General features: G+C 45.3%; 1 protein-coding gene across 2 annotated transcripts; it reads right to left on the reverse strand.

Annotated features, from left to right (window-relative positions):
- Nucleotides 1–220: 220 nt before the first annotated feature.
- LOC137796781 (dysbindin-like) lies at nucleotides 221–12,467 on the reverse strand. 2 transcript variants are annotated; one of them, XM_068594895.1, is made up of 4 exons: nucleotides 12,260–12,467; nucleotides 1,317–1,469; nucleotides 1,080–1,223; nucleotides 221–996 (listed from the first exon to the last, which is right to left on the reverse strand). In XM_068594895.1, the coding sequence occupies exons 1-4, from the start codon at nucleotides 12,384–12,386 to the stop codon at nucleotides 743–745; spliced, it is 678 nt and encodes a 225-aa protein (XP_068450996.1). In that variant the 5' UTR covers nucleotides 12,387–12,467; the 3' UTR covers nucleotides 221–742. The 2 variants fall into 2 exon arrangements, with proteins under 2 accessions (XP_068450996.1, XP_068450997.1); XM_068594896.1 differs by lacking the exon at nucleotides 12,260–12,467 and adding an exon at nucleotides 2,393–2,612.
- Between the last annotated feature and the right edge of the window lie 8,273 nt (nucleotides 12,468–20,740).

Here is a 20,740-nt window from a genome sequence, read left to right on the forward strand (position 1 = left end):
TCCTTAGGAATTGAACCACAAGGTGAAGTTTTTTTTCAAACACTGTCCTACAGGTTCAGGTTGTAGAGTCCTCCGGCTCCTGTGAAAGTTGTTTGCGGCTCTTCATGAGGCCGCCCTGCAGTTTGCAGCGTCCTCGGGCTTCAGTGGAATCAGCCGAGCTGTTCAATACAAAAATAACCAGTAACTTGTTGGTTGATTATTAGAAATTGTCCCCTCTTTCTTTATTGTTCAAACAAAGAAACCTTGTTAGAGATTCATTTTAGATTGGAAAATTCAAAAACCGCGAATGTTGCATCATCTGGACAATGTATTGCTTTGAATTACAGAACTCGCTTTCTCTTGCCAAATGTACCTCAAGTCACCCAATTGTCATTGTATTCTTATAGTCACTGCTTTGCGGCCTTGGATTTTGTTAATACTGTACAAAATGCATCATTTATCAACAAGAAACCCTGTGAGATCAGAAACCGGGGAGCAAATTGTATCTGTCAAAAACATGCCAAAACAGAAATGGAAACAGGTGCATATGAATAAATCTCCATATTTACAGTTCACGATCTCCACCTCCAAATCAGACACAGCACACAACTCACAAGTCAAAGAAAAGGTTGAAAGCAGCCATAAGAGCCACTATGTCGCGGCCGAAAGACCTCTTTCAACCGCTCCCCTCCCAAAGTCCAGTCCTGGCCGAGGTGTCGGCTTCCACGCTGCAGGTGGAGTCCTATTGTGCGGAGGATCCCTCCTACGAGGATGGGGTCTGACTTTTCAAGCTCTCTATCTCCGGAGGCAAGGCTCTTCGCTTGACTGTGTTGGTGTGCGTTTCCTCATCGTCTGATCTGACAATGCGGGTGTCTCCTCCGTTGGCATTGGTGGTCTGACTGTCAGAGGAAGAGTTTGAAGACGTGGAGGACGTGCGGGACTTGGCATCAAGACCCTCGAGGACGTGTCGAAAGAGTCCATTACTGATGACTTCATTGTTGTTGTTGTTTCCTTGGACTGGGAGTCAAATAAAACATCTTGTTAGGGATGGAACTGCGCAGCGCTTCTTGCAACCTCCGCTCTGTTTCTGGTTTCCTTACCTGGCAGCGGGGAGGTCAGCAACCCCTCTTCTCCCCCGGAGCTGAAGAAGACATCCAAGGTCTCCTGGTCAGAGATGTCAATCTGCTCCATCTGGTCTAGCAAGTCCACGTTCACCTCCATGGACGAGATGCTGCCAATTGGAGCTGCAGGAGAGGGGAAACAGTGAAATGATGTGCAACTGGATATGAGTGTGCATTCGTGCCGGGTTTTACAAACATGCCACCAGTTCGACTCACGCCTCTTGTAGTCTCGGATACACAGGTGCGCCGAGGACAGGTAGACGTCCACGTCGTGCTGGAAGACCTCCTCGAAGAAGCGCTGTCTTTCTCTCAGTTTCAGCTGCTGTGCTGTGTCCACATCTGGGAGCCTCTGTCCTCGCTCGGCCTCCGCTGGCAATCACAACCGGAAGGACATAAAGTTAGAAACCAGCTCAGGGAGAGTTTACCATCTGATACCAGTTAGCTGCCTTACAATCAAGTACCATACAGGAGATTTTTACACCAGTCCCTTCTCTCTGGACGTGCTCGTGCTCGGCAGTGAGATAACATTGTGTTACATATTATGACATATAGTCTCAGGCCCATTTTGCAGTCACTCAAGGGTCAAATGTTGGCTGCCAGAAGGGGGAGCCATTGATCTGTAAGTGAGAGACATCAGGAGGTGGAATCCCCTTTGTGTGGACTTACAGTGAGGAAATAAAAGGTTGGTCACCTATGTCTCAATTATGAACCGATATTGTTGATCAACTGTTTGCATTTCATCAGGACACTAATAAAGCAAGCTTGCCAAACACTCCCACTGTACTAGCCTGCACATTTATCCACAGATCCACAGATTTATTTTCAGAAGTAAGCTGCCAGGTCCTTAACTAAGTTAATCTTGTCAGAAATACCATACGACCCCATTTCCCCACTCATCAGCATTATTGCAATAAAGCTGAGTGCAAGACCAATGAGTGGATGGGTGAACTGTAGCAGTGTGACCGCAAGAGGAAGGAGGAAAGGGCGAATGCTGGACTAGAAATGTCTGACACTATGAGTGTTTTCCACAGTGAAAACCACGCTTGGATTGAGTCTGAAGACGCGTCAAATTGTAAAGCAGTTCCTTTTTAAATGTGACTTATTAGAGCCTTGGACGGCTTTGTAGGTGGACAGAGTCAAGCTTGTAGTTTCCATTTTGTTATGCTAAGCCAAGCTACACTTATCATGCCTTGGCTGTAGCTTCATATTTACCGTACAGACATATGAGAGATCATTCTTCTTATGTAACTCTGTACTGTGAGTATGCACGGACAAAGTCTGCAGTCTTTTACCTCCACCAGGCGCCATCCTCGAGAGAAGTTTTGTGTTAGGTCATGTGTGCGCGTCCGTCCGTGACTGAGTGCATGTGCATCTCTGTGTCTGTCTGCGGCTAATCTGGCGTCCTGCTGCACAATACTACCGGTGTACATGATTTTTTTGATGGCCAATTATGGTTGTATGCTCTAAGACCTCTAATAATTGGTGTGACTCGCGATTTCTTCATTGGCTGCCTGCTTACCCCTTCCTTGCTCACCACTAGGTGCCGTTAGTTCTAACACAACTGAGTGACTCACTGACCACAGTCTCTCACGGTGGGGCGAAAACAGTTGTGCACGCTGTGTTTGGCAAGCGCAACTTCCGAGTACTCCTCGGCCGCTGCTCTGCGAATCGCTTGAAATGTTGTGTTTTTTTTAATGTTTAGTTTGGATAACAGCTATCGGAACTACCAGTGTGCAAACTGTGAACTACCTCGCCCCCAAATGACTTAGCAGCACTGGTTGTATTCATTCAATCACACATTACAGCTGTGGTCATTGCAGACATGTCTGGCTGCGTGAGTGCGCCTTCCTGGTTGTGAAGTGCATTTTAATTCTGTGTTGTGTTGTGTGAGTCATTACAGCAGAGCCTGAGTCTTGAGAAGATATTACAACCTGCAGTCAGGGATTGAGCTAACTGGATGACGCTTTCAAGCCATGTCTAAACTGGGAATAATGTGAAGATTATCCCGCTTGTGTTGACAGCAGCAGTCACAGCAGCTCTATAAATACGCAGCACTGGGTGATGGAGAGCAAAAAGACATTCAGCGCATAATGTTTACAGTACCAGGAAAAGAAAGGATTCCAGGGTTTGTTTATGAAGAGACCCCTGTTGAGACATCCTGCCTCATAAGGCCTCATAATGCTCCACAGCCAGCACTTAATAACCGCTGCAGTCTGGATAAAGCTGCAAAGTTGCCCCAAAGCAGCAATAGGTTGCAATCGGCGGAGCGCTGTGTCTGCGTCGTCCTCCCAACACGTCGTGGCCACGCGTCTGTGGTGACATTAGGACACTTGCCTGTCACTGCAGCTCTGCTCTGGCTGTTTGACAGGTGGCCTCCTGGGTGCAGGGACCTGCTGGCTCTGATATCAGACCGGCAGACAGATTTGGATGGGAAGAGAAGTAGAGGACAACTCAAATCCCAGGGTTGACCCAGCTGACTGCAGCCACGAGCTGACAGTATGTATGTGAGACGGAACCCGAAAATATAGACGGGGATTCCCAAAAGACCGAAAGCACACGTTTACAAGAAAACTGACGAGAAAAAGTGATGAGTTGACAATATCTGCCTTGACACAGATATCATAGTGTAAATGTGTGTTTTAAAAAAAAAAAAAACTATTACGCTGGAATAACAGACGAACAGAGCATCAACGTGTCTTATGTACTGACGTTTGTATGATCCTGTCATTGGACACATTGTCAGTGATCATAAGTGTTTTAGCTTGATGTCAAATAGTGTTTATTTACGTGCTGTGCAGCCTAACTGACTAGGCTTGTTTGTAATCAGCACATCAATAAAACTATATGATAAACGATCATATCTTTCTCTGGCGTGTTGGACAAGTTCAGACGGCCCTCTCACAGCCACCAACTCTCACGCTTTCGCCGTGTGACACACGCGTTTTCATGTTTTCACACGCTCACACGCCACACAACCAATATCTCACGCCAAAAAAAAAAAAGTCTGGGGCGCGTTGGTTCCTTTTCAAACTCCCCGACGATAGATGGCGCTGAAGAGCGCATCTGTAAACCTATTCGCTGCATAGACATCCTGTTCAACCCAAACAGACAGTCGGGGGACTGCGTCCATGACTGTGTCCGTGACTGTGGGACCGCCGGCAGAGAGGAGCAGAGGGACTGAGGTATCCGGGCTCTCAAGTCTCACGCATTGAACGTGACTGTCACTCAATGGTCTTAAGTCACGCCCTCCCGACACACAGCTGTTCGCTGCGGCGCGTATTTCTCGTCGTCAGCTCTGCCCTCTTATCCAAATTCATCCTCCACTTCATCCCCAAACAAAACATTACTTATTTCCAGTTCCATATGGACGTCGATGCATTCTACTGTATGTTTAATGCATATTGCATTTTAGAGAGCAAAACATATTGACAAAGATCCAGCTTCTCTTTTTTTAATGGAATAGCGTCCAAAGAGTTTGAGGCCCTTCAAGAAATCTATGTGAAAATAGTAATAATGGTCAAAATTGGTGGAGCGGAGACTGAGATACTATTATTTTTATCCCCACGACTATTTCACTCCCTAGTATTGGGCAGGTTCCAGAAATCCCGGAGCCTATGATACCATAATGCTGCTCAATAGCATCTTTCATTTGCGTCTCTCTGCCTTGTAAATATCTAATATCTTTTCAATTTCACGGCCCTAAATTACAACTGAGTCTCCAAACCCAGGATGAGATATCTCGATCACATGATCATGGATTCTTTTCTGAAAGCTTAAAAGGGTTTCAGCATTGTACTTCCATAACTTTAAAAGAGTCAAAAACAGAAAAAGGATCAGACTCGACGCAGCAGAACCAGAGACATTGTCTTTTTGTTCTCCTTTTTTACAACATGGTGCCTACATTGCCCACAATTCAACTTCAATATTAAACTTGACCGCCTCGTCAGATATTTAAGTATGTTATGAAAACATTCAAACATTAGCCGTCTAATAAGCTCACTTGTTTTTCACTCTACATCACCAGATTGTTTTTCGCCTTCAAACTTCTGTCTCAATTGATGCTGTTTTAAGTGACATCTCTTAAGGCAATGCATCAGATTTGGAGCAGCTCCCTCTGGAAACCTGACTTTGATGTGTCAAATTGGCGCACTTCACCCTCTTAAGTCATTTCCACCACTGCTCTTTAGCGAGCAGACACAGGAAGTCTGTGTAGGAGGTGGTGTGATTGAAAGTATGCAATAAGGGAGTCGGTCACATGGGACGACTGCTCTTTAGGAGCTGCAATCTTCCTCGAGAAAAGTGAGATGGCAGTTGAACGATTCCAAGTTGCTTATCCTCGTGCCAGTCGTCTTCATGGCGGTTTGTGTTTGCAGCGTTCCTGTGTCTTACTGTCGACGTCAAAGGTCGTGTGAGAGTGTGACGTGTCCGCTTTTCTTGCACTGTCTCACAATCAGAAACAGCGTATTGTCTGCGGGGTCTTTCAGAAGCAGAAGGACGAGCGCTGACAAAGCAAGTTGTCAGTCACAGTCAGGAGCTGCCTGTTTGAGTTGGTGTCTCAATGAATAGAGAGAGCTCCTTGTTTTAATGTAACCAACCGAGGACGTTGCATCAGATAAAGCACTGGATCTGCACTGGATAAAAGACTATCCTCTCTTTACTTTTCCAAAGACGGGCAGCGGCCAAGGAAACAATGCTTTGCATTACGTGCTACAGGTTGATACAGATTGCTTATCCTGTAGTTTTTTTCTCCCCCACGCTCAGTTAAACTCTGATTGATCACAGCATTGATTGTTTCCACTTAGAGGATGAGACCTGTGTGAGCTAAAGGTTAGCCACGGATGCATATCCTCACATTGATTTTGCTTGCCTATCCAGTTCTTTTTTTTCCATTGAATCACATTGATCGATGCTTCCCTGGCCGCGGACGACCCCGGTGACCTCTGATTAGTTAAACCGCTCACACGGGAAATACGTCTTTCACAAGAAAGGCCCGGCCACAGTCTTGATGAGATCACAAGTTCAGTCCGCTAAAGCCAAACGTCTTTAGTCTGACGCCACGAGATGTCTGAAGGGCCTGGGATTGTCTTCTTTGAATTATTGTCTTTATGCCTTTATTTTATTACTCTATCTTTCTTTCTTTTTTTTCTTTCCTCGTCTTTCTTTCTTTGTCTTTTTTTTTATCCTTGTTGTCTTTTTTTCTTTATCTTTCTTTCTTACTGTATCTCTTTGTCTTTTTCTCTCTCTTTAAGTTTTCTCTCTCTTTCATCCTCTCATTTCCTGTCTCTCTTCCTGTCTTTCGTTCTATCTATGTTTTTCTCTTCTGTCTTTCCTTTTCACATCTTTCTATCTATTTGGGTTGTTATTCCAGTTTGTCTTCTTGTTCTCTGTCTCTCGTTATGTTTTTGTCTCTGTATTTGTTTTTTGTCTTTTTTTCTGTATTTATTTATCTTTCTTATCTAGTCTCCTTTCTGTCAAACTTTCTTTCTTTCTTTCTTTCTGCCTGTCTTTCTCTCTCTGTCTCCAACTCCATCCTCTCTGTCTCTCCATTCTTCCTTCCGCTGTGTCCTTTTAGTCCTCTGGGACTGTAAAAAGAAAAAGGTCATGGGTTCAGACCCAATTGGACAAGCAGAATGACGGGAACAGACAGAAAGAGCAGGCTGGACGTGTATGCGAGCCACTCTGCCTCCCCACATAAAGACAAACCCAGATCCCCGCTCAGGAGGCAGAGAGAGAAAGAGTCCATTCAGAGCCGGACAAAGGCTCAGATGTAAGGGAACGGGACTGGTCCTCGCTCTCTTAGACGTGATGCCATTTACAGGAAATCGCTTTGGATTTAGCCACGAATAAATTTGCCTTAACTCAGCCTCTAATTACTGTATTTACTTTTCCTTCAATGAAATGTTCGTTGAATTTCTCCTTTTTTTCTCAATATCAAAATTGCTAAATAAAACTCATCGAAACCACTCGGCAGATATAATGCATCATCCCCCAAATGATCGCCAAACCTTTACCGTCTACAGCTTGACTATCCATCATATTTAAAAACACACACACAAATGCTAAGAACCAGCTCACTTTTTTTCTTCATCTATCTGAGTATCATGTGCTTCTTTTCACTGCCACATTGTCAAAGATGGGACCCTGAAACGCCGTTTTGGAAGCTCCGACTGCACAGACAGCAGAGGCAGCGCATTGATCTGAAGCCTAAGTGAAGGAACAGCAGGAGGGCTCGGTGTCGCTAACAGGCTGCCTCTAGCCCATCACTGTGCGAAGTGAAAATGTGAGCTCACTGCCTGGCTCCCATGTGACGGGGAAAGAGAAGGTCAGGCCAGAATGGAGCAGAGAAAAAGCATCTCCAGACGATCCCGTTGTTTACACACTTGTTGGTTGAAGGAGAAGCTCTGGCTAAAACCCCTGAGTGTACACTATGGAGAAACCCCAGTGGGAAACATCACTACCTGCTCTGCTTTGATTATGCAGCCTGAGGCTATGTGCACACGACAATGTTTCCATTTTAAAAGGCATATCTTTGGCTTTGTTTAAACTGAGTGTCCACACTACAAGCAAGAGTTTTAGAGAGTCAGGAGGCTCCGGGCTACGTCCTATCAATTCAAATGCAATGCTGAAACGCTCCTGGATGTAGATCGTTTTTGTTTTAAAATAAAAACGTATTTCATGGATTGAGCCTAATTATTCAATCCAATGCTTGGTGGTTTTCATGTACAAATCCCTGTTTAAATGGCTGTGGTGATGGTGTTACATGCATCCACGTTGCTGCTTCATCCACAATGTGTAAATATGGCTTTTAGTTGGGAGGACAAAACAATGACATTCATAAATTCATAAATTAATAAATGTTAAAATTAGGGCGGGGCAAAGTTGAAAAAATTAATCGCGATTAATCGCATGATTTTTCTGCGATTAATCGCATTATGCGCCAAATTCAACAATGAAGTAAAAAACTATGTGTATTGCATGCTTTTATTGTAAAGTGATAATATATATATATATATATATATATATATATATATATATATATATATATATATATATGTATATATATATATATACATATTTCAAAAAATGTGTTCATCTACTTATTGATTAATAAGTTATTTTGTCTCTTCCATCGCTCTGTAGCTCTTCTTCTCCCTCTGTGTTTCTCTCCAAATATCTCTACTACATTGACTAGTTGAGGCATGATGTCACTAAGCACTAAACACTGGGACAGATGTGGAACTCTGTAGTGACACTTGTTTGTGCTGAGGCCACGACGAACGGACTGGCTGCCCTTTTCACCCAGGCACTCTTCCTCTCAGGGACGATCTTATTTACCATGGATGTGTTCTCAATTTCAACAAGACAGCAAGAGAGGGAGAGAGAGAGAGAGAGGAAGAGAGAATGAGTGGCTGTAAACACAGTAAGGCAGCAAGAAGAGAGAGGGATGAAAGGTGAATGGAGGACAGGAAGACTTAAAGGAAGGCTAAAAACATAGAAGAAGTCTTAAAAAATGTAGGGATTGATGGGGTAGAGGTTAACCACAACTAAGTCAATTCAAGGGTGTGGGTTATAGACGCGGAAAGCACAGAGAGAATGAATTCTGCACGGGCTCATTAGAGTTAAATGTCTTGTTATTTTTACCAAGCGTCTCTTCCGTATACCTTCCGGCACAACAATGGCCCAAACAGCCGGCTATTAACAGTCTCCATCGGTCATTAGTGGATCAGTCTCGGGCAACAGTAATTAATGGTGTCCCGGTGAACGATGGTGGAGCGCCTGATTGGCTACAGGTAGAATATTTATCCGTCTCTAACAGCGAGAGCAGAGCTGCAATCATCATTACCCCATCCTGGTCATCCTGGTCAGCTCACCCTAAGGGTGAAGTTGCTCCTTCCATGTTACACTTTTCTATTTTCTCGTGCCTCTTTCACATTGCTTTGCTTGTGTCTTTTCCTCTTTTAACTAAAGTGGAACAGACAATTGGCCACGCTCATAGAAGTGGACGGTAATATCTTTGGAGACGATGCACTTGCGCTGTCTCACACTTTTATTTTGGGTTCCTATAAAAGTCTCTTCTCCCAAAAACCTGCCACTTACTGGGCTCCAGTTTCAAGGGCTGTAAATAATTCATGGCAGCAGTTGATGTGTGTCTGTCCGGTCTGGACCTCAGCGTGTGCATTTGCAAGTTGTCATCTGCATATTAGATCTGTTTATTTTTCCCAGGGACAAAGCAGTGTCCAGCCCCGTCGGCCCAGTCCGTCAGGACAACAATGACATCAGTGTTACCCCTGCGCTTCCTTCCTGATGGACAAAAGGACAGTTTGTAGGTCAGTGTCCTTACCCACTGTCCTGCATAAGCCTAAGAGCAGTAGACCTCCCTCGCTGACAAATCCTTTTATCCAGACTAACTATTAATAAACAATATTGAATAAGATGTATTGAAGCAAGCCAACCAGTTAAGTTCAATCATATGGGCAAGATTGATGCTAAACCAGCGTAATTAAACAGCTCTCTATACCTACAGGATTAATCATCATAAGCCTCATTGTGAAGACAATGGTGTTGATTGATTCATCCTTATTTTTTTATAGTAAAAAGCAACGTGCATCTGGAGTGATGACCCTGATGACTAAATCTGTAATTAAACTCCAACATTGAATTATCTCGTGAAGGTTAGCAGAGTACATCGTCTCTGTAAGGCTTGCAGTTCGGGCTCCGACACATTCCTGTCCCTGGATCAGCTGTGAGGCCGGTTTAAAGGTACTTTCACTTCAGGAATGCTTGCTTCGACTCGCCACAGAGTCTTAGGAGCGTCCTCAGACGTTTGCTGAGGTTGAGGAGGGTTGGTCCGCTGGTCACAAAAGACAAGTGCTTTATAAGAGGACAGTATTCCAAGATTACATGTGAACTATATTGTCTTAACTGTGGCTCTAAGAATCATTTGGACTTCATGCTTTTGGGTTTATCCTTTTTTTAAATGTAATTACTTTTATTTTTTCTTCATTGCATTTTGAGAAACGTATAAATGTGCTGTTCCTGCACTATAATTGTATTTCTTCTTTATGATTTGGTGATTTTTAATTGGATTCTAATTTGACAGGTTTTATTTTCCTTGCACACCCAGTTTCAAATGTTGTTTCAAAGCCTTGTCCACACTGTATGCACTGACTTTATGTTTGTGAAGTCATGTTTTCTGAAAGTTGTTATCTACTGTTTGTAAAATGTGTAAATAAAAAAAAAAGTGTAATTTAAAGTTGCTATAATAAGTGATTTTACACCCACAATGAGCGGCATTGGGGTGTAGTGGCTCGCACTGACGCCTCACAGCAAGAGGGTCTGGGGTTTGGATCCCGGTCTGGACGGGGTTCAGATACTGGTCTGGAAGGTCCTTCTGTGTGGAGTCTGCATGTTCTCCCCGTGTCAGCGTGGGTTCTCTCCAGCTTCCTCCCACAGTCCAAAGACATGCAGTTTAGGTTAATTGGACTCTAAATTGCTGAATGTGAATGGTTGTCTGTCTGTATGTCTGCCTGCAATCGACTGGCGACTTGTCCAGTGTGCTGGTAAACCTGCCTTTGCCCATTGACGGAGGGGATCGGCTCCAGCACCCCGCAACCTTTAAGAGGCGGTTTGGATAATGGATGTGAAAGGGGTCAGTTGTTGTGTTTCCCTCAATTTTATTGTCTTTGAGCTCCTCTGTTTTGGTTCAACACTCCCAAAGAGCTGTTTTCTCCTCTTTGAAGCAGGTATTTTAGCAAAAAGTTCCCTACCCGGCACCAAACTGACAAAGTTAGCAACTAGCTGGTGAACACAGCAGAGTATTTAGCTGCTAAAGAACCAGGTACACTCAGGAGTTGGTCGTGACCAAAAACGAAGGTAAGAAAGTGAAATACTGGAGGTACATTCATAAAGGGGGTACGAAAATAAGTGGTTCAATTTAGTCCTATTTGTATCCTTACAGCGCTGACAAAAGTTAAGTTCTTATGACTCGATGGCAGAGCAGCACAGCAGATATACACACTGTATGGATCATTCAGAGGGCGATCAATTAAAGGTACTGACGGTACATGTTATGGACTTTTACCCCACTAACTTGCTCCTCAAACAGATTCTCCTCCTTATTCCTATCTGGGTCAAGTCAAAGGGGACTGCTCTAATAATACATGAAGGATATGACAATTCCTTCTCTATGCAACACACTACTGTCTGTAACATGCTCTCAGCAGCTGGCCGGCTATTCACTCCACAGCACACCGGTGCGGCGCTCTCTGGCACGGACCCACAATAATCAAAATGTGACAGAGCGGACTGTCGAGGCTCAGAGGCTCTGGGCAGAGCAACAGATGGGGGACGTCTTTCTCTGGAGTCGCAGCCCTGATCCTTTTTAGCCTCTGTGAAATAAAAAAACTGATCTCACTGGGACTAATTCAATTTCAGTCCTTGTGCGTTCCATCTGGGTTGGTGTGTCTGTGGAATGAGCTGCAGTCAGTCGACTCCGATGAGATCTGCAGCACAATCCCATTAGAAATAAGAGATCTTTGTCTGGAGCCCTGCGGTGGCCCTGATCCAAGGCTGCTGCTGTGTGTGTGTGTGTCTGTATGTGTGTGTGTGTGTGTGTGGATGGGGGGGGGGGGGGGCGCTTCCCTATTCCGGAAAGAGTGTGACCGACCTATTCACTTGGTATTAGTGGTATATTACTCAGGGTGATGATTCAACATTCCTGTCTAATTTTTGGCTGGTGCAGCAATTGGACTGTTCACTTCAGGCAACATCCACACAAAGGCAGCTAGTTAACACACTGGCTTATATCACACACGTTATATCACACACACACACACACACACACACACACACACACACACACACACACACACACACACACACACACACACACACACACATACACTCACACACACACAGACAGACACACTCACAGCGTATGTCTCATGGAGCAGTGAATACATTTGGTGTCCATCATGAATAAAGAAAAATGTGTGTGTCTGTTTGTGTGTGTGTGTGTGTGTGTGTGTGTGTGTGTGTGTGTGTATGGGGAATCCTCCTTCTCCTCCATGCTCTGCATCTGGATAAATGGAGCTCCATCTCTAAATATCCACCCGAACTGAAAAGGTGACTATGCTTAGAAAGTTTTGAAGATGACTCACAAGGCAGGCGTTTGCTGTGAAGGTTGGCTGACGAGGCGCTCATGTTGCCGGAGAGTTGTGGAACACGAAAATAATCAATCGAGAGATGATGATCAAGTGAGAGTTCAGCAGAGAGGCTGCCGACCATCTCCCACGCCCTCTGCTCACTCCGACTGCTCCAAGGTGACTGATGCTCGCTGCCAACGCTGCTGTTCTCCCGCCCCGCTTCCCTCGCTTTGCCTCGCTGGACTCTGAGCCACTTGGATGAGGCGAGAACAAGTTTGTGGCTTTGTGAAGCCGACCAGCTGACCAATGGCAGCGAGGAGGGAGGAGCCGAGGGCAGCCGGAGGAGAGGATCGAGAAAAGGGAAGGGGGGATTTATGTAACGGAGTGGAAAATACCAAAGAGAGACAGGCACATGCCTTTGTTATTTTTGTCTTCTTACGCCCTCCCCTCCCTCTCCTTCTGTTTCTTGTCCCTGTCTCCCTTTTTTGGTTACAGATTTAAAAGCTCACTCTTATGTGTCACCTTCTGGGTCAGGTGATGTCAACAAATGTTACACGAGCAGACAACAAGTATGCCTTTCATTGTAACTCACTGGTTTAACAATAATTGGAACTGATGCCCCTGAATGATTCAAATTATTTTGGTTCCTCATCACAAAATCATTTTGATGCTGACAGAATAATTCATACTGAATGAGTAATTAATATAATATTAGAGCCAAATTTGGAAACAATGTGCAACTAGCTTTTTTTTAAAAAAAGAAAACAAAATAGATTGTACATCCAAACATTAAAAGCAACATTTTTACACAAAAGTAGAATTGTTTGGTGTGTTTTTAGATGAATAGCTGACAGAAAACTCAAATGTTTTCTGTTGTATATTTAGATATACATTCAACAATCACACAGCAATATTTACTTATTTCATATTAGAGCGAACATTCAACATCAATAAGATCGTACCAACAAAACTCAGTTTTGTGTGTTAAATACTTGACTCAGGACATCATTTCCAAACAGTGGTAGAAGTAGATTACTGTGTGTCTGAGACACCATCTAGTGGACAGCAAACAACACTTTCAGGTCTTCCCAGTGGCATGACTGATTACACAGTGTTTGCATGCAGAAGTTTCACAGAGCATCATTACATCATTGCCTCTTTCCAAAACACTACATCGGCATTCGAGAGAACCTTTAAGAGTGTGCCATGCATCCGATGGAGGCCTGAAAAGATACTGTTGTTATTGCAAGAATCTGTGTGTAAGAATCTGCAACTTTGATCAACAAAAAACACGTTTATTTAACCACGGCAAGTAGATCTTCACATGAGGCAACACATTAATAACAAACATTCATATGCTTACGTGCATAAGCATCGAAACTTTCACCACCAAAACTCACACTGTACCACGCTGAAAAGTCAAACTCCAAAGACAGGCTGCAATTTAGCAGTTGGGAAGTGGTGAAAGAGACTGCCAACTTCTATCCATAAAAACACACTCAAAACTGTAAATGTCAGCGGTTGTGTTGGTTTAGCCTAAATAAGATTGTTTTATATAGCATCTGTGTGTGTGTGTGTGTATACTTCCAAAGATAAAAAAAAAGACTGAGAGACAGAGAGAGAGAGAGAGAGAAAGAGAGAGAGAGAGAGAGAGAGAGAGAGAGAGAGAGAGAGAGAGGGGGGGCAGAGGAAGCCTGACTCAAAGTGAGAAATCCTCTCCACCTCAAAGTAGATTGTGCGTGGGCTTCCTCATGACTGGGGGTTCACCTGCTGAGGCCGTGCAAAATCAATAGCTGAGAACTGGGCTGCTGCACTGCCGAGGCAGCCATGAAGCGAAAGCCAAGTCCTCTTTCTTGTGTTTTAAAGTGAGATGCTATAGAGGAAGCAAGAAAGCAACAGAGAAAAAGTATATAGAAAGCAGGCAGGAAGCAGGGTGTGTGTGTGTGTGTGTGTGTGTGTGTGTGTGTGTGTGTGTGTGACAGGAGGGAGGGGCCATGATGTCATGAAAGGCCTTCATGCTTAATGCTGACCTCACAACAAGTGAGGGCTATTTTATGTCCCATTGCAGATGTTACAGCATTTCTGTTTGTTTTTTTTGAAATCCTCCTTTTATTTTTTTTGCTCGCGCATGTGTCCACACTCTTCAGTCTAAAGCAATGGTTTCCCGCCCTCACTCCGCCAGGCAAAGCGCCAAAGCCATCAGGCAGTCATACGCCTACCATCAGATGAGGAGTTGCACAGCAGTCTCATGTCTAATTATACACCCAACAACAGAGAGCTGTGGAGCGAAGGAGAGAGTGTGTGGAATATGGAGAGAGGAAGAGGAGTGTGATTACGAATGGAAGAGAGGCTGAGAGTGCTACTCAGCCGCAAACACGGGGTGGGTCAGTTCAGATGAGAGAGACTGAGAGAGAGAACGAGAGAGAGAGAGAGAGAGAGAGAGAGAGAGAGAGAGAGAGAGAGAGAGAGAGAGAGAGAGAGAGAGAGAAGTAAAAGTAAGAGAAGGAGGGACATCAAATCTGTCTGAGAAAGGTTAACAAGACTGAGTGACTGACTGGGTAGAGTGGGAGTGTAAAATGTAAAGGCGAGTAGGCGGGAGGATAGAGAGAGAGAGAGAGAGAGAGAGAGAGAGAGAAAGAGAAAGGGAGAGGGAGAGAGAGAGGAACGGGAGGAGAGCATGTCTGAAAGACAGTCTGTTGAGCTTGTCTGGTCGCCTGCCCTGTTTTGTCTTTCCACCTGCAGCCGAGGAGGAGGACACGAGCCAGACAGGTGTGTGTGGTTGTGAGTGTGTGTGCGTGTGTGATTGTGAGTGTGTGTTTGTATGTGTGTTTGCGTGTGTGTGTGTGTGTGTGTGTGTTGGAGCGTCCGTATGCACATGGATGGACACCCGTTGTGAAGATGAGGGGCAGAGGGAGACGCGCGGATGAAGGGATGGATGGATGGAGGTACGTTTAAGTAAGTCTCCAACATGGAGCTTCTTTGAACACCAGTTTGTTTTGATATACTTGATGTACGACGTGTTCCTGTCTTCAGGTCCACCAAGAGAGCCAGTCGTGACACATGCACAGACTTCGCTCTGAATGCATGTCTCTGGGACATTTAGCGGTCTCTGGAGGTCATATTTGGTCTCATTGCGCGACAGCTCCACAGATAGAAACATCAAGCTGACCAAGTCACTGTATGCAAATAATTGCAGATTATCGCTCTCACGATGGCACTGAACACGGGTCTGTAAACAGTTAATTTCCGTAGATAAGCAAACCTGCGGTGTACTGCTCACCTCATAAGGCGATTCACGATGCACAGCGTTGCAGTGTTGACCATGATCGCATCATACCTGTGAGCAGCCCACACCTGGAGGCTTTTGGAATTTACATATTCACTGCGTGCATTTAGCTGACAAATACTTAGCTACTGTGTGTGTGTGTGTGTGTGTGTGTGTGTGTGTGTGTGTGTGTGTGTATAGCTGAGCACTCGCACAGGAATGTCAGTGTGTGTTGTCTGATCCCACACACACACACACACACACACACACACACACACACACACACACACACACACACACACACACACACACACACACTAATAAAGAAACAGCTCATATCAGAGACATGCCTGTGGGGCTGAGTGAAAGAGGTCCATTCAGCAGCGGTGCTCAGCTGTGATGATGACATAATGCATGGCATTGAGTTGAGCTTTGCATTGACGAGCTGTAAAAGTCCTACACCGCTCTTTACTTGTCTCTGACTAGGTGAGAAACTGTGAACCAACTCACTGCTGTGCATACACGTCAGGAGGATGATGTGGTTTTAATAGCTTGAGGTGTTTGGAGATCACTTGAGTCCCATGAGAAATACACAGTTTAACATCCTGCACCTATTTAGTGACTGAACATGAACACGATGCTTTGTTTGCAGTGGAAAATGTTGATTCACTGATGATATTAACCTTGTGATGAAGTCTAACTTTGTTCTCCAAACCCGTACAGTATCACCATAGTAACTTTTTCCTGAAAGGAGTTGGTAAATGTCCATCCAACTCGGCCTCAGTATTGCAATTGGTGGTTGGAAAGCCTTCATTCAAAGCTGATTGTGACTGTGCTGTTGTTGTGTCAAGGGTATGAGTTTGACAGGTGGCGAGAGGGAAGACAGAGGCAGAGAGTCTGAATAGAGAATTGGGTGATTTTCCACAGCGCGACAAAGATTAGATATTGTTGGATATTAAGTGCACCAATATTTGTTACTTTTGACTTTTCAGATCGTGATGAGCTTGAACCTAACTATCAGCGACGCCTGCCAAGAGACTGGAGTCTGTGTCACATGATCACAACACCTCCTCAGCTGCGGCGGGAGGGCATGCAGTGCCAGTGTGACCAAAGGGCAGCCTGAGCCAATGAGCTTCACACGAAACCCGGCCCTCGTCCCAGACAGGGACAAACTCCCGCTCAAAAAGAGGGACCAGAGGCCGGGCTCACCATCGCAGCAGCAGCAGCATCAGCAGCATCAGCAGCAGCAGTGTGACGCTGCCACATTCAAGGCGCCTTACCCTTACAAGAGCCCCAGTGAGTTTAAGACAAAGCACACCGGCCCTTTCCAGCCCGTACCGAGGCGGGTTCCTGCACTGTACCAGCCCTGGACGCAGACTCACCCATCCACTCGGTCCAAACCTCACGACCTCTCTGCATTCAGGGATCATCGTGGCTGGGCCGAGTGGAGACAGTTCAACCCCCTGCACCCTAGATGGGCCTTCCCTCAACACTATCAGCACCACGGCCACTTGTCTGGCACACCTGCACTCCAAATTGGCCACCCGCCCCTCCCCTCCAGATTCAGCCCCGTCTCTTTGGTGACTGAGGGTTTCCAAAGGGCGCGTGGAGGGTACGGCTGGGAGCAGCTGAAGACGTTGAGGGAAGACAGTTTGGACTCGGAGAGGCGGAGCAATGGACGGAACAAAGGGCCATATGTGCGGAGAAGAGACAGAAAAGTTCAGCATTTCCCCACGGTTGAAAAAGCAAGTCCTCCATCACTGAGCACATTCCTACCTCTCTCTCCACACGAGGACCTCGCACTGAAATATGAAGTGTTGCACAAATCAGCAAAGGTTGTCGAGCATCCCGCTCCTGGATATTCCTCCATGAGACTTTCCCCCGGTGACACGGACCCCACCATGAATGAGGACGCCTTGAGACCTTCGGCTCTTCCGTCTTCTGAGCAGGCTTCTTCTTCCTCCTCTTCCTCTTCGAACCGTTTCCCCTGGCTGCTTCCTCACTTTGTGGCCGGCTCTCTGATCGAGCTCAGAGACGGACGGCTAAGGCGGGTGGAGCACCTGCAGACGGAGGACTTCCTGCTGGGATCCCTGGCCTGTCCAGACCTGCGCCTGAGCTGCTGCACGGTGCAGAGCATCACCCCGTCAGCCTCCTCTTCCTCCATCTCGCGCCTCCTCATCCTGCTCCACGACCAGCAGTCCCAGGTGACGGAAAATCACTCTGTAGTATGAACTTTTCACACCAGACCCTTAATACGCATTATCAATTGTATATCTACCCAATGTTGCATTTAGATCATATGGGAGATGATGCACAGACTTTGAATTTGACATTCGAGTACTATTAAATGAGGCTTAGATAAAAAAGTGTAAATACCTAAATCCTCTCAAATTCTTCTTGATGAAAAGCCTTTAGTCATTTCTATTACATGTTAAACGGCAAGGCTGGTGTGTTTTTTAATATTGTTAATGAATACAATGGAAACATGATGCATCTCTAGGGCATAGACCGCTATTGAGCATGAATGCATAAACTAGTCAAACTAAGTGACAATGAGCATGGGCACTCTCACATAAACTGTCCTGGTAGCATAACATATCAGCACACAACATGTGTAATAATACGCAGCGGAAAATATTCCTGCATCACTTACTTCTGTTTCAGTAATGTTCGCTAAAAACTACAGAAACCAGCTGTTTCAGAAAATAAAGCAGCCTTTGTAAAAATGAACTTATAGGTTTGCGACTATGTCTGCCCCACTGGGAGACACCGGGTAAAGAAAAGAAAATTAGATTACCTTTATACTTTTAACTTTGGAGTTCTGTAATTATATCACACAAGTAATGGTGATATTGGTACTCATCTGGCTTTAATTCTTTTAATCTAATTCCCCAAATAGATATTGACACTTAATCATTGCGGCAGGACCTTGACCTCACTTTGTGTTTGGCATGTGGTGTTAGTTAAATCTCTGGGTCATCAGTGTGAACTGTGCAAATAGCTTATTAGCACAGTCCTGCATCCATCAAAGGTCTCTATTGACGCTTCAGATAAGTAGCCGACATTAAAAAAAAAACACGCTTCTCTAAACAGCAGCACCCCCTAGTGAATGAGTGTGTAAGCTACATGTTCTGTGTCTGATCTTCCTGCACGTCCTCCTCCTCCAGGAGCTGGTGGACGTCTATGTGGAGTACCCGTTCTTTGTGCGAGGGGCCGGCTGGTCCTCCTGCAGGCCCCAGAGGACTGCCCGCCTCTGTGGCCTGCGTTGCCGGCAGCTCAGTGTGGGAGACATCTGCCTGGCTCTCACCCCTGTGTCCGCTTCCCAGCCTCCACCGGCAGCCACCTCGGAGCCAAAAGCCTCACCCAGTGAGTCAGGGGGAGGGTGTGAGTCCCTGAAGGCATCGCGGGGAACCCCGGGGCCAGAGAGGCCAGCAGGAGGGCAGAAGAAGGAGGCCGAGGCGGTCCGCAGAAGACACTGTTCTGCCCCCGAGCTGAGAGGTCCAGGGACTAACTGCATGTAGTGAGGAGGACGTGAAGCATGTTGATCTCTTTTAAGCTCCGCTATACTCAGCCTGTATTTGCTGTCTTTCTACCTCCTGAATCATATGTCTGTGCTTGACTGTCGTTTTTTTCCACTTGTACCTATGGAGTAAAAGCTAAAGAGGAATGATTAGATAAACTCTCAGGATTCCCCCGAAGGGTAAACTTATATTAGAGTAAGTCAGGGATCAGACGCTGACGACGTGAGTCGAGTTACACATTACAATTTCTGCAAAGTCTCGTTTGAGGCTCTGTGATGTAATTTATTTTGAGAAGCTGTTTCTCGTGACAGTGAGTTTTCAGAAAGCTCTCGTAGGTTCAAAGAATATTGTTTGGGTTTCAAAGCGTGTTCAAAGTATTTGTCTCCTTTCAAGCTCTGACAAAATCAGCCCACGCTCCTTGAAGAAGCACAGGAGAATACTCCCTCAGGGTTTTCACCGCTCGTCATATGGTTTAAAGTTGTATCTTTTTTTTTTTTCGCAGATTGTGTAAGACTTCTTTCTGATCATTAATGGTGGTTTCATTTCAAATGAATGCATTTCCTTCCTTCCTGTCTGAGTGAATTTTCACATTGACAATCAACACCACTTTGAATGCATCACTGGGAGTGCGTTTAACGCTTCTACCTCTATTTTCTATTTAAGGTGACAGATACGTATAATCTGTTTCTAACGGCGTGGGCTGTGTTGTAATATGCTGCGTTGGAAGCTCTTGGCTTCTCAGTGAATGTCAGTGTGAATGCTTTTATTTGCCTGGTTGTTACAGTACATATAGCTGCTTCGCTCTTGTTCAAATGTCTGTCCGATTGTTAACAGTGCAGACGCTTGGGCAACTAAACTTTAAAAGCACAAATCTGTGATTGGTGTACATGTCATATGTCCGCACTGCAATGTGATTTCCTTCTGAGTAAACATCGCACTCATTTTAATGATTAAATTGTTCAAAGTTGAAATGCAAACCACGTGGGCTCAACTATGATGTCACGATTAGGGCCGACCGGGTCGTCACCTTGTAAAACAGTTTTCTCACTGTTCAATAAAATACATGTAAAGTTTCTGCATCATTTTCACATAAATGTCCAAAACCCATCAACACTCACGAAGGATTCTTTACAAGCCAGAGGTGCATGGATGACAGCGTGAGGAACCTCATTGAGGCCAAATGAGGTAAAAACACACACCTGCTGCTTGATTTATAGTTTCCATTTATTAACTAAAAATACAAATCACCGCCTCCCTTTTCTCATCAGAAAGCAGCGGCAGTCGGGGCGACGGTGCACACCCCTGATGTCCGTCTCGGGAAGATGAATCATTGACATTGTGCAGATTTCCCGGTGATACGTCTGCACCGGGAAACGAGGCCCAACGGGTCGCCCAGTCTCACACTGTGAAGACGGTCTCGAGTGCCATTCTTCACTGCGCTCCTCTACATCTGCAGCACACACGCAAGCTGCCAGATGGCAAACACCTGACCCGGTCCAAGTGGCCGGCTGCACAACCAGTTCAGCACCAGCTGTTCCAACGGGAAAGGTGCCGCGGTTCAACGGAAAGATGGAGATTTGCCGTTTTATGAGCTGTGGAATCAGTTACCAAATGCACATTTCCACCCCGACAGTATTTTATATTCTGATGCCGTATGGTCAGTGCCTGCATGAAAAAATGCAGAGAGATATGTGTTGCACAGTGCAGTTA

The sequence above is a fragment of the Clinocottus analis genome, unplaced genomic scaffold (assembly GCF_023055335.1).
Source record: "Clinocottus analis isolate CAN_PGR_092001 unplaced genomic scaffold, fCliAna1.0.p SCAF_3, whole genome shotgun sequence".
Taxonomy (NCBI): Eukaryota; Metazoa; Chordata; class Actinopteri; order Perciformes; family Cottidae; genus Clinocottus; species Clinocottus analis.